The sequence below is a fragment of the Phymastichus coffea genome, unplaced genomic scaffold (genome assembly GCF_024137745.1).
Source record: "Phymastichus coffea isolate CEN01 unplaced genomic scaffold, Cenicafe_Pcof_1.1 PCOF00028, whole genome shotgun sequence".
Taxonomy (NCBI): domain Eukaryota; kingdom Metazoa; phylum Arthropoda; class Insecta; order Hymenoptera; family Eulophidae; genus Phymastichus; species Phymastichus coffea.
Window position 1 is genome coordinate 1,222,977 of NW_026706839.1, and position 16,587 is coordinate 1,239,563.

At 38.2% G+C, this 16,587-nt stretch overlaps 1 protein-coding gene across 1 annotated transcript; it reads left to right on the forward strand.

Annotated features, from left to right (window-relative positions):
- The first annotated feature begins 261 nt into the window (after window positions 1-261).
- LOC131675708 (organic cation transporter protein-like) lies at window positions 262-13,711 on the forward strand. Its single transcript, XM_058954809.1, has 8 exons — window positions 262-830; window positions 6,866-7,061; window positions 8,390-8,648; window positions 10,475-10,773; window positions 10,849-10,961; window positions 11,172-11,386; window positions 12,122-12,470; window positions 12,678-13,711. The coding sequence occupies exons 1-8, from the start codon at window positions 499-501 to the stop codon at window positions 12,847-12,849; spliced, it is 1,935 nt and encodes a 644-aa protein (XP_058810792.1). The 5' UTR covers window positions 262-498; the 3' UTR covers window positions 12,850-13,711.
- The last annotated feature ends 2,876 nt before the right edge of the window (window positions 13,712-16,587 follow it).

Sequence of the window (16,587 nt, forward strand, 5' to 3'; positions counted from 1 at the left end):
AAACTAAGATATTCACATTTTACTTGAACAAATACGATGATCCCCATAATAATCGCTCGCAACCCTCGTTTCAAGGTAGAACGAAGATTATCGAGTACAAAATACAACATAATCTGCACCTTGGCAAACCCCAAGCCTGGTATAAAAAAAAGCCTATCGATTTTCCAATACCTCGTCGTCCAAAAATACACAAGCAGCAGGCCTGCAAGCTTGCCATGGCCAGTGTGTGTGTTGCGACGCGTACATCGAGCGAAAGGGACAGAACTTGCGAGGAGAAGAAAATATACATAAAGAGTGCCGAGAGGGGGAATGATTTCCGAGCGGCAGAGTGGAGTTGACGCAGCAGCGGCAGCAGCCGCTATATAGTCGGCCACGCGGTCAGTCGGCTTTTCAGTTTGACATCTGTCGCGTACGAAAGGCGCGCGCCCGCTCCGTGTCACGTGCGTGTACTTCTGGCTTCCCTATGTGCGCGTGAGAGGAGCGACTTGTCGACGAACAATGCCGCCGCAAGAGAAGTTCAGCAAGGGCGCGACAGCCGACGATCAGCCGGAAATAATGTGCGGCACGATTGTCAGCACGTCGCCCAGTCCGAACGACGTCGGCGCTAAGGATGAGAAAACGCAAGCGCCGCCCGTCAAAGATGTGGATTTCGACGATCTGCTGCCGCACGTTGGAGAGTTCGGCACTTACCAGAAGATATTGTTTTGCCTCATGATTCCGTTCGCCTTCTATGTCGCTTGGGTATACTTCTCGCAGATTTTCATCACGCTCGTGCCCGAGGAACATTGGTGTAAAGTACCCGAGCTCATGGATTTGCCGCTCGAGCAGAGGTTGGTCCTTCTTTCAAATTCAATTCGGTACACGCGCGCGAACAGTAAGGTGCAGAATTAGCGTCATTGAATTCATTCTAAATCGAGCATACTCGTAATAGTTCAACAGATATACGTCTTGCGGTAAGCCGAGTCCACAAGCGCGCACCCCCCGTGCTTTTTTTTTACGCGCTGCCGCGAAAATTATCGCGCTCAAAAGCGCGTCGGCGGTGCGTACAGACATCTCGCGTGACACTGCCAGCTACGATCGACGATGGAAAAACTCAATTTCACTTTTTTCATCGTCAGTGGCCGTGGACTCGAATGCCGATTTGTCTGATCTCAAAATCCAATTGTTCCGGAAATCGAATAGCTATGTTTTTTTTCTATTTTTCTCGGTCTTTTTCGTCGTTGCGCGCGAGTTCACTTCCCGGAATTGACATTCTTACTTGCTCGTTAAAGGTCGTCGTTTGCAATCTTGTGAATACGCATGGCAAGCTGCTTAATCGACAGATCGCGCGATAGCACTTACATAGGGAAAGTAGAGGAAGATGAGTTTGATCAGACGCGGATATATATGTGTTTTCGAGGATCGTTTTGTTAGCTAGAGTAACTTTGTATTAATTGATTTTATACTTAGTAAAACGCTTCATCATTTTCATTTTTTAGTAACAGTAAATAAGATTCATAAAAATATCTAGATTTTTTGATAGATGTTTTATAAATTGTGACTGTTTCCCGCGCAACCTGTTTTAAATTAGTTTGGCACTGTTTTGTGGCGGTGTAAAGAATAATAGTAAAATCCTGTTAAAATGAAAACAATTTTAGATTGACGTAGGTTGACGTAATAAAAACATTTCGAAAGCATTTGCTATTGCGTATAACGATAGAAAAATTCGTCAGTCCATACACACACACACACACACACACACACACACACAAACACAATTATTCAACGTTTTCGCGAGTTAAAAATACTAGTAATAGAGTTGTTATAACTGTGAATTATTTACGTTCTCGAATCACTTTGTTCGTTGCTTTACGATTTTTGTTTTATTTATCACGATCCCAAACGTAACATAACTAATTGGATTGTTAAATAATTTGATGCAGAGCTCCAGACGCAATTTGTTAAAAATACATGGCGCGCTTATCCAAATACTCGTGATAACTTAGGAAAGTTTTAATGACTGCGCGATTTGAAAAGTTTTTGGAAGCTGTCACCAATTTCAGTGTCAAAAGAATCCCAAACGAGTGTCTTTTGTTTGTCGATTGTTTCACAAAACACAAAAATATATTGTAAGTTGACTTATCGTAGTGAAATATGGAACAGGCGTAGGTGTGCTGGTATCTATTTTTTATGCAACGCGTTTTCACTTTGCACACGCTTGTTTCTGATTTTTTAAAATAAATATGATACTGAGGTGAGAAAAAATACAATTGACACTTTTTTTAGTCGTGCGGTGTATAGTTATGAGATAAATTTAAGAACTAATAATAACGCTTTTGATATTCCGGTGAGTTATAATGCAGTGTTATAACTGTTGTATAGAATATTCATTGATATTGCAAAACGTCATTGAAGAAAAAAAAGCAAGGTCAAAATTTAATTTCTTTGCGTGAAAATGCTTCGTTGACTGTACCTCAAGTTTGTTGTAAATTAATTTATGTTCTTTTTTAATAATACAATGTATGTTTACGCATATTTATTTCATTGAAAGTATGAGCAGTTGACTGGTGCATTGCGAAATAGATTGTGCAAGCTTTACTGGATATTATGGGGCATGGTGTTATTGATATCCAATGTATTCAAAATTGAAGGGATTCGCAATGTAAATAACATCAAATGCGCTTTTGTCACGTCTAAATTTCAATGTTTGCGATATCAGTAAAACAAATATCTGGATATCACGCAGTCCCAACACTTCGGAAATGAACAAAGAAATTCACTCGCGAATTAAAATTAGCGATCGGATCCGATCGTTTAGACGTGGAAAAAAAGCAATTCAAAAGTATTATATATATAAACTTACGACGTTCTACGCGGATTTTTTTTCTTCTTTTTGCTCTCAAGGTTCAACAATTAGACTTGTCCTTCCCCACGTTTAACGATTGCCTTTCTTTAAGGCGTGTTAGAATGTTGCGTGTCTCACTATACTTGTCAGCACTGGTTATTTTGATTAATTAATTGTTTATGTGTGGGTAAGTGTTTGCTTTGGATTTCATTTGTACATGAATGATGAGACTAATGAATTTTTCTCATGAGGAAATTTTTTTCTTCTTCACTGATATACATATGCTTGAATTCTTTATTGATAAATGTAATTTTCTTGTTTGTTTCTCTCGTGCCGTGTATTGTCATTGTGAATACACGTGAAAATGCGATAATTTAGATTTACCTCAAGAAAGATTAGAGAAAAAGTGTAATTAGGTTACAAAACTAATTTACGTAATTGAATTAGAAATTGAAGGGGAGTTTTAAGAAATTCAGGCAAAATATTTTTCTCTTCACGAAGAGAGGAAACTTCTCGACTAACAATTTTCGATAATCACTAGAATAATCGTTGGATTGTGATAGCGATCAGTGATCCTTTGTTTTTGAATTAAGGTATCTGTTAGATTTTAAATTTTCAATGATCGCCACTGGTGATGTAGAATTTGATAAACTTCGCGTGTAAATGCGTGCTGTCAATTAATTTGTGAACTTGCACGTGCAACGATGTGAAAAGACGTCAAACGAAAGGTCAACACGCAGCGCGTGTCAGAAGGATGATTCACTGAAAATAAAATATAGAATTTCCATTACTGCGTTATGATTCGCAGGTATTCAAATTTTGAGTTCAGTATCTTTCTTTTTCTTTTTTTATAATGAAGAAGGTGAAGCATTTGAACTCATTTCCGATCGATAGCGCTCATGAATATTGCAAAAGAAAGAATCCCGATCATTTATCTTGAGTGGCATCATTAAAATACAATTTGCTTCGGCTGATGAAGCTTTGAAAAGATGCGCGTCTTATTAAAATAACATACACGACGAATCCCGATATCGTAATCAATGTGTATTTATATCACTCCATCGTATCAATTCAATATTGGATAAACCGTAACTCAATATAGACCAATGTCAATCGCTCGATAATTGTATCGCAAAGCTATTATTTTTTTCGGCTGCGTCCAATCTCTGTGTAACTATCGCCTAATTGCAAAAAGCACATACCATTGCACTTGACGTCAAGCACGTTGCCTTTGTTATAGCGCATGCGTACGCGCGACCTACGTTCCGGCTTTTGTCAATGAATTCTTAGACGAACAATGACGTACGACGCTTTCGTCTTCAATTTTCATTTAGACAAAAAGCAATTAGGTTAACGATTTTGAGTATTGTCGTGGCGACGCTGCTGTATTATGTATATAATTTCTTTTTAATTAATATTTTTTTTTTTTTTTTTTTTTATTTAACGTCGCTCTATTTATGCTCCATCAGTGCTAATCAGCGACGGAGGCTTGCAATGTGTTTGAGAACAAAGCACATGAAACTTTTTTCAGTGGTGCTTGTATCAATCAGCAGGAACTGGGAATCGAACCCGGGCCTACCGGGTGCAATATTAATATTTTAATTAATATTATATGGATAATTTTGTCGCGTATTGATATGTTGACATTGTATTCTTTTGTACATTCTTTTATTTGTTACAGTTTAAATAGTTTTTTGTATATTTTTAAGACCAAGACAATTCTATCTAAACATCAAAGCCTTTTACCATTACGTCTCTGGTCCTTCTTAATAAGAACAGCGATTACGTAAGAGAGCATTATAACAATGCAGCATGCTAGTTAAAACAACCCTCTGAAAAAAAAGTGCATGAAAAAAAGCAATAAACCGCATGTGCGAAAGGCAGGTACATATAGTCTTACCTTTACACACACACATATGCGCGCGGGCGCACATACACAGTGTTTTAGTTACGTCAGCATCTCGCAACGTGTATATTATGGTCCATTTCGCGCTCAAACGGTTAAAAATTTTCCGCTCGAGATTTTCCTTTTCGTCGTTTGCCGAAAGGTGAAAGGCTTCCCTTTCACAACGCTGCGTTACTAAAACTGCTCTGGCGCGCTAAATGCAATGCCATCCATAGCGCTTATCTGCCGATGAGGATGCAACTGTTCGACGTAGCCGTGTACGGCATTTTCCTCTGGCGGCGCGCAAGTGAAGAATCGATGCGCCTGCTTGATAATTAAACGTTTTGCAACTGTCTCTCACCCCCCCCCCCCCCTCTTTCTCTTTCTCTTTCTAGCACGTGCGACACAAATCCACCTTTATTCAATTAATTAATTGGCGTTCGATCAATGGATACACCGTCCGATGTTCATTTTTAACACGTGTACGGTTAATCAGCCGATAGGCAGCGATAAATCTTTTATGTGCTTTGCCCGCGAGCTAGATCTTCACTTATATTTACATTGGCTACACGGTTATTGTATATAATATAGCTCTACTTTTTCTCTTTTTTTTGGCTGTTGTTTTGTTTTTTGCTAGATTTACGAGCTTACATCTGACAGTTTAAAAATGAATTGCTCAAGAGATGGAGATCAAATATCTGATATAATTGAATCGAATTATGCTTCCTCTTTTCGCTTTATCTAGCTTGCTCGTAAATGATCATTTGGCAGTTTATTTCTGATGTATCTGAGCTATTGTGCATTTTTTGTAAGTCTGTAAATAAACATTGCAGTTGAATGTACATGTATGTCGCTGATTTACGACGAAGTGGAGAAATGTAAAATTAGTTTTCAGTTGGTAATTAGACGACGAATTGGATCACTCTCCATAAAATAAAATAATAAATGAATAAATATTAAAAAAAACGAAATCACTACATTGCGCATATTCATGACGATGTTTGGAGGTGTGTCGTTCATCATAGTGGGACGCGATGCTATGAGTATCGAATTAATACTCTCAACAGAGGCAATGAGAGAATGAACATTGAAAAGGAAAACTTGTCTGTAAGTGCACTTACCGTACGACAAGTCGTTGAGGTTGTTTCGGAGAAGTGAAATCTCTTTGACCATTCGTTAGCACATTTGTTTGCCAAAAGTAATTATTTCATGTCGGGAAACGGGAAAATCTTCATAGTTTGGCTATCCTTTGCCTCAAAATCGTCAATTTATTCAGCATCTCGCTATTCACTGTATCTGCTCTTTTTGTTTTTCTTTTCCGCGAACTATCAATAAGCCAAAGCGATTGACTGACTCTCCGCGTGCTCTTTAATTGCGCACTTTCAATCAAGTGGATAAAAGACTACCTTATGCGCATTAATCTCTCCTGAGTGTACATTAATTTCTCTCCTCTTTTGCTTTTCGCTTGACCTACTCTTGCCCTATACCTAATTTTAACAGATCGTTCTGCATATCTGGTAATGAAGGTAGTACGCGCGCAACTTCGCCAATTTATCTTGGTGATGAATATAAACAGAAAGATCGTTGCGCGACACCTTTTACTACGTGCAACGCGATTAATTGATTCCGTGTCACGTAATTGTGCCGTGCAAGTACTTGCCATTTTTTTTTCTTTTTTTGAGCGTCAACCAAGGCTTGCCTAGTGACTAATCGTCTTGTCATTTTTCTTTCATTTTTCCTCCATTTTTTTTTTTTTTTTTTAGCTTTTACGATTGAGTTTCGATCGATGATGACTTACAATGTTATGTTTGTGTGAGCGGATGATCAGTAACGGAAAAAATGTTTGTCGCTTTTGCTGCCACTTTTTCTTTTCGAGAAACTGAAAAAGTTTGCGAATCGATGATCGTAAATTACTTTTCCGGTGCGCTAAAGGAAAATTCTATTCATTTTATTTATTTTTTACGCTCTACTTGTTCAATTAAGCTTTTTTTAAATAATATAAAAAAAAAAGAAAAAAACACGCATGTTCTTGCTCGACTCTGATATGAAGTTTTCAATTAATTTCGATAATAAGAAAGGTGTAGTTTTTGCACTATAAGAGTATCCGCAGTGCAATAGGTTTTTAATCGCACCACGATGCCATGGGCCTGTTACAGATTAGCCTTGTCAATACCAGTGGAGCAGCACGGCGGTGCAGAGGCAAGGGCGAAGTGCGTAATGTACGACGTTAACTACACAGAAGTAAGGGCTAGCGGCATCCAATTTGCCGATCCCAACTGGCCGATCAAAGCATGCGACAACGGCTGGGAATTCAATTATACGATCATACCTTACGCTACTGTCGCTACCGAGGTACATAACACCATCCTCTACTTTATTTTCGTACCTCGATGTACTATGAACGTACAGGTTGCGGATGTTGCGGAACGTCAGTCTAGAGGGCTTTCGTGCTTAAATACACGCTGCAGTCGCCCGCTGGGAAAAGCTTTAATTCTACTATGTGTCAATTGCAGTTTCAAAACAATGTCAAAACGCTCATCGTCATTAATTGTATGAATAAAATAAACGACGAACGTAGGTTTATTCGGCGAATCTGGTTAAGTTGTCTATCGACGTTACTTCCGATGTATATCAGGCATCCTTCGTTTTTTGGACTCTTTACATGCGCATCGATTGTGCAAACGACTTTAAATACAACACTGCGAGTTGTTTTTTTGTTCCTTTTTTTACGAATAGGCGTGTGCGTTAATTATATATACGCATGAATTCGAAATATAGCGCTTGCCACGAGTGCTTTTAATTGGATCTGGGTCAATAGCACGCGTGCGCGCGCGTGCATCATTTGAATATATGTTATGTATTTTAAATTAAATAAAAGCTTATATTAGTATAGTATTCTATCGCTAATGTCTACTATCGAGAATGTTGATTTATTATTGAGCTTTGCATTTAATCATAATTGTGTATAATTCTAATGAAGTGGAATATTCGTATTGCGTACAAATAGAAAGTTGCTTTGCAGAATACTTTGGAAATCGATGGATTTCTTGTTATTTTTCTTTCGAGCAGACAATGAGAAAACGTGAGCTTTGGTTTATCGAAAGCTTGTATCTGCTTATCTGATAGTTGCTCGAATCGCGAGTATAAAGAGAAAATAATGCAGCTTTGTGTTGATAAACGACACAGTCTGTATATTCCCGTACTTCTTCGAAGTAAACAAATCGATATGATGTGCGTCGTAATGTTCAAACGACAAACTGCAGTTTTCCTTTTTTTTTGTACAATTTTTCTGTTTGCTAGACAACGTTTCTTTCGTGGAAAAAACTAATTCGTGAAAGAAATATTTGCAAATGATTATGATTAAACAGATTCTCGCATAACTTAATTGACAATTAGGTATTCAGACAACTAGTTGTCGTTAAAATCTCTACGTGTATAAAAAACGCTTAGCACTTCGTTTGATAGCAATTGGGTTTGCTCACGCGGCTTTTGACTACGCAATGTTGAACACGTGCAAGAGGCTTTGAAGCCAATTTAGTACAACATAATTGACGTTTGGTAAACGCTCTCGATCGATTTCCAATGCAAACGTAATTCAATAACGTGTAGATTTGAACGTCTCGGTTACATGCAAGTTTTGATGTTTAAAATACGCATAATGGAACTTTATAATTTTACAGCTCGAGTGGGTCTGTGATAACGCGGCACTCCCGACGTTCGCGCAGAGCATTTTCTTCGTTGGAGCAATTTTCGGTGGATTAATTTTCGGCTACATAGCCGATCGTTACGGACGCATTCCAGCACTGGTCGGAGCTAATTTCATTGGCTTCGTCTCGGGTGTCTGCACGATCTTCTCTCACAACTTTTGGGAGTTTGCCTTATGCAGGTTCTTCTTTGGATTCGCTTTCGACAATTGCTTCACCATGATGTACATTTTGGGTAGGTATTTCTTTTTCTGTTGAAATTGAAAAAAAAAACAGCTTTCATCGGTCAGAAAAATGTGTTATTACGAAGTAGTTCTAGTGAGTAGATAATTACAAGAAAAGTGATCTTAAAAAAGTTAACTTGTCAGAAAAAAAATGGTATTTATGTTAAAATTGAAATCGAGACAAGAACAAAGTTATCAAGATTTTAATTATAATGCTGCACTTCTACTGCAACACTGCATCACATTATAATTACAAGCGATCATAACATTATGATAATAAAGTTCGCGATTTATATCGTAATATCGTAGCGATAGATGCATTTTCGTGACGTTGGAAAAGAAACGCTACACTCGAATGTAAAACGATAATGACCTGGTAGTAATTTTTGCAATATCTGTAAAACGCGCAAGGCCGAAATTTGTCAAGCTTTTCCCGGAAATATTAAATATTTTCTGTAACGATATCCTCTCGTCGTTTCATCCAGTTATATATAGAGGTAACACGCTTGTGCGCAGCATAACTTAGATTCGCGAACTGTAAATCACTGTCGAACCGGGCCAACATTTTCCCAGGACGCTTTAATCTCTCGTTCTCTTTAATAATTCTCACGTGGACGCAAAATTTGCAGACATTAATGAAAAGAGCTTTCTGTCGTTACTACTTAGCAATGTAATACATATTCGCGGCTTCAGCTAGGGAACATGTGTGTTATGAAATTGCTGTTTGACTTTTCGATGAACTTGTTTCTCGGCAGTCTATAAATTATTTCGACGCGGCTAATTAGATTCCGCATTGTAAATCATTCGCTGGAATGCCGCGCGAGACGATGAAATCTTTTATGAATCCTTCGGAAGTTTTACATTCGCACTATTGCATTTGTTGTTTCGCAAGCGACCTAGACCACGAATCGTTTGACCACGTGAAGTTCGTCAGTTCATACGCTCATATATCGAAGCGAAAACCGCGGCAACCTTTTTTCAAAAATTATCTCACGGTCGCTGCCTCGCGAAACGTTCACCCTTTTGCGTAACAGGTGAAATTGACAATTACGGCGACGACGGCAATCTTCGTTTTGTCGCGGAACCGTTGGAGCATGAACAAAAGAATCCTCCGCCCTTCCTTCCGTCGAGGCCGCGACGACCTTCTCTTTCCTTTGGAGACAAAAAAAGAATGCGCTTTGACGTTTAGTAGCAGCTATCCTTTATGGCGCGTATACATGAACGAAAAAAAAGTTTCGGCAATATGACTTGACAATTCACGGTTGGTTGCGTCTTGTAAAAGGAAAACAATATTTTACATTCGAGATAGGATGTAAATCATACGAGCAATTGATACATCCTTCGTTCGTAGATGTTGCGGGGTTTTTTTTCTTAAACTATCTTCCTTTTTTACGCCTTGGCCATCAGGTTTCGCGCAATAAAAAAAAAACAAGAGTAATATTGCAATTCTTGCAACAAAAAAAAAACAAGACATAAGACGAGTTGACAGATTCGCTCGTTCGCGCAACAATGAATGCGAAATTATATAGCGCATCACAAGCTAATTAAAACGGAACTCGAGCGATCGCTATTACTTTGCTTAACTGCTTTTTTTACGAATACAAATTAAGCGTCTAAAAATATTCAGAACGTCATTAGATACGAAATTGACATGAGTAACGGAATACGTTGCGTAAACGATTTTATATACCAATGGATTCTTAATGTCGCATCAATTGACAATGATTTTAAGTACGAGGACAGCGACAAAGAAATCTAAGTTTTTATCTGTCATCTCCGCAGACTGACAAAAGAGAAGGCGAACGGTTTTATCATTGCATTTCGTAATCTTCCACAGTATTGGAATACGTTGGACCAAAGTGGCGTACTTTCGTGGCGAACATGTCAATAGCGATGTTCTTCACCTTCGCCGCATGTCTATTGCCGTGGATCGCCTACTACATAGCCGACTGGCGACTGACGTGCGTTGCGACATCAGTGCCATTGATTTTAGCTTTGTCCGCCCCGTGGCTTGTACCTGAAAGCGCGAGGTGGCTCGTAAGTCAGGGAAAGGTCGACAGAGCTTTGACGATTCTGAAGAAATTCGAAAAAATCAATAAGACTAAGATTCCTGATCAAGTGTGCAAAGAATTTCAGGTGAGCACGCGCCAGTGTGAAAATTCGGGTTTATTGAAAGGTTTGATTCTGACGATGTTATTCTTAAAAATGTAGGACACATGTGCCAGGCTGCAAAAGGAAGAAGAGGCTGATAAATCATACTCGGTGATCGATTTGTTCCGAAGCCCAAGACTGCGGAACATTACTATACTATTAGTTATAATCTGGTGAGTAATACAAGCATCAAGCATTAATTATGCATCCGGAAAAATCGCCTGCTATCATCAAATCGCACGTTCACTCCCTTGAAAAAGACAAAGATTCATATATCCTCGGAAAATACGTGGAAGTGCAACATGTTTGCCATGCTAGAAAAGTTGATAACTGTAGACTGCAGTACAGACCGCGAATCATAATTGTTGATTGGAAATCTAAAGGATGGCGATATCGTTGGTATTCGACGGCCATGTGAGGAATGTCGACAATCTCAAGTTGGACGTGTTCGTAACGTTTACCGTCGCATCGGCAACGGAACTTCCTGCCGATACGTTTCTTACTCTCGTATTGGATCGCTGGGGCAGAAGATGGCTCGCTTGCGGATCGATGGTTGTCTCTGGGATCTTCAGCATTTGGGCCAGCTTGGTTACAAATAGTGAGTATCTTCGTGACAATCAATCTATTCGGAATCTTGATAATAATCTCATACATCCTGGCAAATATATACAAATTGTAAATGACAATTACGCGTCATCATTGTTAGCAATCAGTTTTGGATAGTTTCGAACAATGTGGCAGTGAAAAATATCGAAAAAACGAAATTTGAAAATATACACATGTCTGAACATTATTTGCTAATATTATTTGTAACACGCACACTAGATGGCTTATGTTAACAAGCAGTAAAGTCTTCATTTTTACACAATATAAACGTCTTTATTAAGATAATCAGCCTGTTATTTTAATCGCTCTATCTCATTCGATGAGATCGGATTGCCAGAATAGCCAATGTCATTATGCTACTAGATAATAATTAAAAAAAATATTTATTAGTATGACTTACAGATTATTTGTCATGCAAATCAATTTTTTGAACATTCATCAATGTAGTTTTGATTTTCCCCAACTGCCTTTTACATGTATAAATTTTTGCTCTGTTGTCCCTCTGCAAATCGAATAAATAATCATATGCCGCGTTTGAAAACGCTTCTGCACGATTGCTTTAGGATTGACTGTCATGCTGATCACGAAGGCGTTTGCATAATTGCATTTCGAAGTCCGTTCGGGTCTTGCATTCAGAGTACGGGGCAATGTGTTGTACAGTGTCGCTACAGCAAAACTTTTAAAATCCAATAAATCAATCGATATGTTTTGTTTTCTACTTCAACAGACATCTACTCGGCTTCGCTGGCGATTCTCGGCAGATTCTGCGTCAACATATCCTACAACATCGGTCTTCAATATGCAGCCGAGCTTTTGCCGACAGTTGTTCGTGCCCAGGGTGTTGCGTTGATTCACATAATGGGTTACGTAGCCAGTATTATCGCGCCATTTGTCGTCTACCTTAGCGTCATCTCGGACGTGCTTCCATTACTTGTACTCGGTGTTTTGGGAATTATTGGCGGTGGACTTGCGCTGTTTCTGCCTGAAACTCTCGACAAGGATTTGCCGCAAACGCTACAGGATGGCGAGGAGTTTGGCAAGGATCAAGGCATTTGGGATATGCCGTGCTTAATGAAGTAAGTGAAATTGGCCATTTTCAATAAATATGTCGAAATTTGCATGAGAACGCGCGTTGAAAACGCGTAAGCCGTATTCTGAGTTTTGCAAACTTTTGCACTGAAACAGATCTGGAAGTAAGCTTACAGGCGACATACAGTCAAATCGTGTTCGCGTCTATAGAAGTACCATGAAAAATTCAAACAAAATTCTCTCTAATTTCGCAGGAAAGCCGAGGATACGGAAACTCCGCCACCTACTATTAAGCGAAACACGACGTTCCGTACGTCGAGGCGAGCGTCACTTCGCGGTGAGACTTTCCGCAGTAGCATGATACAGAGATCGAGCGTCAGATCGCGAAAGGGTGCAGCGCCACCGGTCGAGGAGGAACGACTCTAGGAACCGCTGATCTCCCAGACGAGGGGGAGACGCTTTTCCACGTGATTTCGATGAATTGTGATATAGAAATTTGACGGACTCTCGCGTCTTCCGAGCAGTGCTATACGAGGAAGAAGCTCAGCGATATATGAAAACGACCATTGCACAGTATTGCTTTGTTCTTTTGCCTCGAGCAGACGACATTTCTGCATCGCGCTTTACTAAAACCAATAATAATATTACGAGTTGCCTCGACATGTCTAATGATATAAGTATTGTTGTAACGATTATTGTTTATACACGACTTTTGGAATGACGACTCTCTGAAAGTAGACCGGCGAGTGTATAAATTTTGATTTCTGTATATTTTTAGCGTCTTTCAATGCAACAAGAAAGCGTTGTTGCTCGTTTCAACGCTGAAAAAATGCATATCTCTCATGCTATTTTTCTCTCTTTTATATAGTAATGTATCTTTGTATTTTACAAAATGACGGTTACCGATGAGTCAAATGGGAGGACAGCGATGTATGTTGTAGAGGATTGTTGATTTTTATACGTATTATATTTCTTTTTTACTAGTACAAAATTTATTTTGATTTTTTAATATTCCCTTTTGTTATTTTTCTGAATGTTTGTTGCGAAATCAAAATTTGCGTGGGTGATGATTTTTGTGACAAGAGGAATGCACAATGTACCAATGTATTACTTTAGACCATAAGTTTTTATGTGAAAAGTTTAGAATTTAATGAATTATACGTAAATAAACTCTAGGTAGCTATGTTGTAATTGTAATTAATCATGATTCATATCTTAATCAAAATGGCAAAGAAAACGAGCTTATTCCATTTGTTTTGTAAATTTCTAATGTATGTCAATTTGTTTTATATATATATATATATATATATAATTTTTAGATTATGACTATAATAAAAAATATTTATGTATTTGTATAATACTGAATTGTTAATTATTCTAGTAATAATGTGATAATAATATTAAATCACTAATTATTTCATTGCATATCTTGTTTCTGACAACGGTCTACTTAAGTTCTTCAGTAAAATGAATATATTTATTATTTGTCGTCTTTACCCAGCAAATATCGTTGATGTCATTCACAGGAGATGGCGTATTTTGACAAGTATACAAATTATAATTATTAGACGATAAATTTATCTATTTATCTACATTAGCGTTGGAATAGTGTGTACAAACCAATATAAGTTGATAGATATTTTAGAGAACCTATGAAACGAGAAGTAGATTGTACCTTTATTTTCTCGTCATCTTATCCGTAAATGGTTTTACCGACCCTTTAATTATTTACTCCCAATCACAATATTGATATTCTCGTGCAAATTGATCTTCAAATTAACGACAGGAAGCTGCATCAAATGGTAGGCAAGCCTCATCAGTAGCCAGTAGTCGACCTCGATAATAGTTTCGAATGTTGCCAACGCGTTCGCTTCATTTGTGGTTTGGATGACAGAGTACTGATCGTATACGCTGCGTCAAGGGCATTAACGCTTGGTTTTAACAGAGTATGCACTGTGAGGAGATATCGCTGAGGCGATACGTACAGTGGACACTTGAAAATTTTCTGTGGGCTTCATCATATAATAAACTCGCGTCATCTGAGAGTGATGGGTTTCGAGTTATCTACGAACTGATTTCTTTTAACCTTGTGCTTATTGTGATATGTAGTTTGTGTATCAATTACACGTTGAATTATGAAGCTCATGACAGAGAAAATATTCTAACCGGAAAATTTACAAGTGATATATGTAGAAATAGTTTTGCCGAATCCAGTGGATATGGACCTTTTAAGCAGTTCTCTCACTATAAACTACGGCATTAACGAACGAATACGTACGTAGTTATTAATTTTATTTTATTAGTACTCATGAATATTTATATCAGTAGCTTGTAAAAATATTCATTATTTAATTACATTCAGAGTACTCAAGTTATCAAGTTTTACATGACTAATAACTAAGTAGAGTTAACGGTATAATCACGTGCGTTGTGTCAAAAAATTATTTATTTAATAACCAGTTCTCCATCGTACGCTATAACGTTAATATGAAAGAACTAACTTCTACAATATAAAATATTTTTTATGGTAAAATTTATTTGAAACTCGTATTTTGCCAACTAGGAATGCTTGACAAATTTTCTTCCAGGCGTGCACCATTCCACATGTCGATATGAACGAATTAAAATTTTTTTAAATTTGATGCTAACTCAAAGCTTCAATATTTTCGTCATAATATACTGGATTTTGTTGACAAATATAATCAATATTGGTGCTTTCACACTGAAATAGCAAAATGTTTATTGTTTTTTAATAGAACCGCTGAATATAATTAAGGAAAAAAGTAGTCGACTTTCATAATGTCGATTATCATCCCCTTGAACCGTCTGGTCACACACACCGATATCTCTAATGAATAAATGAGGCACGTCAGAAAGATCTCGGTAAACCAAGAGAGAGAGAGAGAGAGAGAGAGAGAGAGAGAGAGAGAGAGAGAGATAGAGAGAGAGAAAGAAAGAGAGAGAGAGAAAGAAAGAGAGAGAGAGAGAGAGAGAGAGAGAGAGAGAGAGAGAGAGAGAGAGAGAGAGAGAGAGCAACTAGAGCGAGAACAAAAAAAAAGAAGTCGCGCAGCGCCGTGGCCGTTATATGGCGTTACCGAGTCAACTCTCAGCCCTTTGACGCTGCAGTCGCGTTGTATAAGTTGCTCGCACGAGTCACTTTTTATTGTGCTCCTTGTTTTGCTTTTTTCTTTACGTCTATTATGAGTACATGCTTGTTCTCATTACTTCGCGTTAAATTTTCAGAAAAAGTGCACGGGTGAATGATGAGCAATTGAACCCTTTATGCGGATATTTTTTTGACGACGTGCCTGATAGATCATCGTCAGATGGGGTTCGACTCCATGGTTTGATATAAAGGTGAGCTTTTAAACACGAGACTTTCAACGCAGCTAGAAATTTAGATGTGTATTGTCGTGGATAAAAACGTTACTGTCAAGGACAGTCATACTAGACGTCGCTAATTTCCCTCTGGCGACTACATTTTCTCTCAAGCTGACTGACGCAAGTCAACTTTATCTGTTGGCCTAAAGGCTTCAATCCCCTGCGCCCTCATCTTTTAAAAGACCATAGAAAGTATAATACCTCTTCATTAAAACGTTTCCAAATATGCAGACATTTCATTCCTTGATTGATGTTGGTAAAAATATTACTTAACAAATAATCTTTCTTATTTATATGAATCACGCCAATCCAGGCGTTCATTTATTTATTGCAAAATATCAAAATAATTAGATACTAAGTTGAAAACGTATGCAAGTTAAAGTACGTCGACGCAACCGAGCAATTATAATACGTTGACCTTTCCCCAACAGCCCCTTCTTTTTCTCCTCTTTCTTACCCTGCGAAGGGTAACAGTAACAGTTAGTCTCATGCGCGTTGGGTTGCGAATCTCCTTTCAAACCAAACTTTGTCGCGTGATTTCGCAAACGTTGCACTTACGTTATTCATCGAGCCGACAATTGAATAACAAATTATTCAACGAAGCAACAAAAGTTGTTCTACAATAAAGAAGACAATTACGATAGCCATTACCCCTGGGGTGTGAATCATTGCTACGCTGATAAATTCGCAAGCGAGCAGACTTTATAAATAGCCTGTCAATGTTATTATTACGTGCTTGCTCGTAAGCTTATGTGCATCGTAACAAGAGAGAGAGAGAGAGAG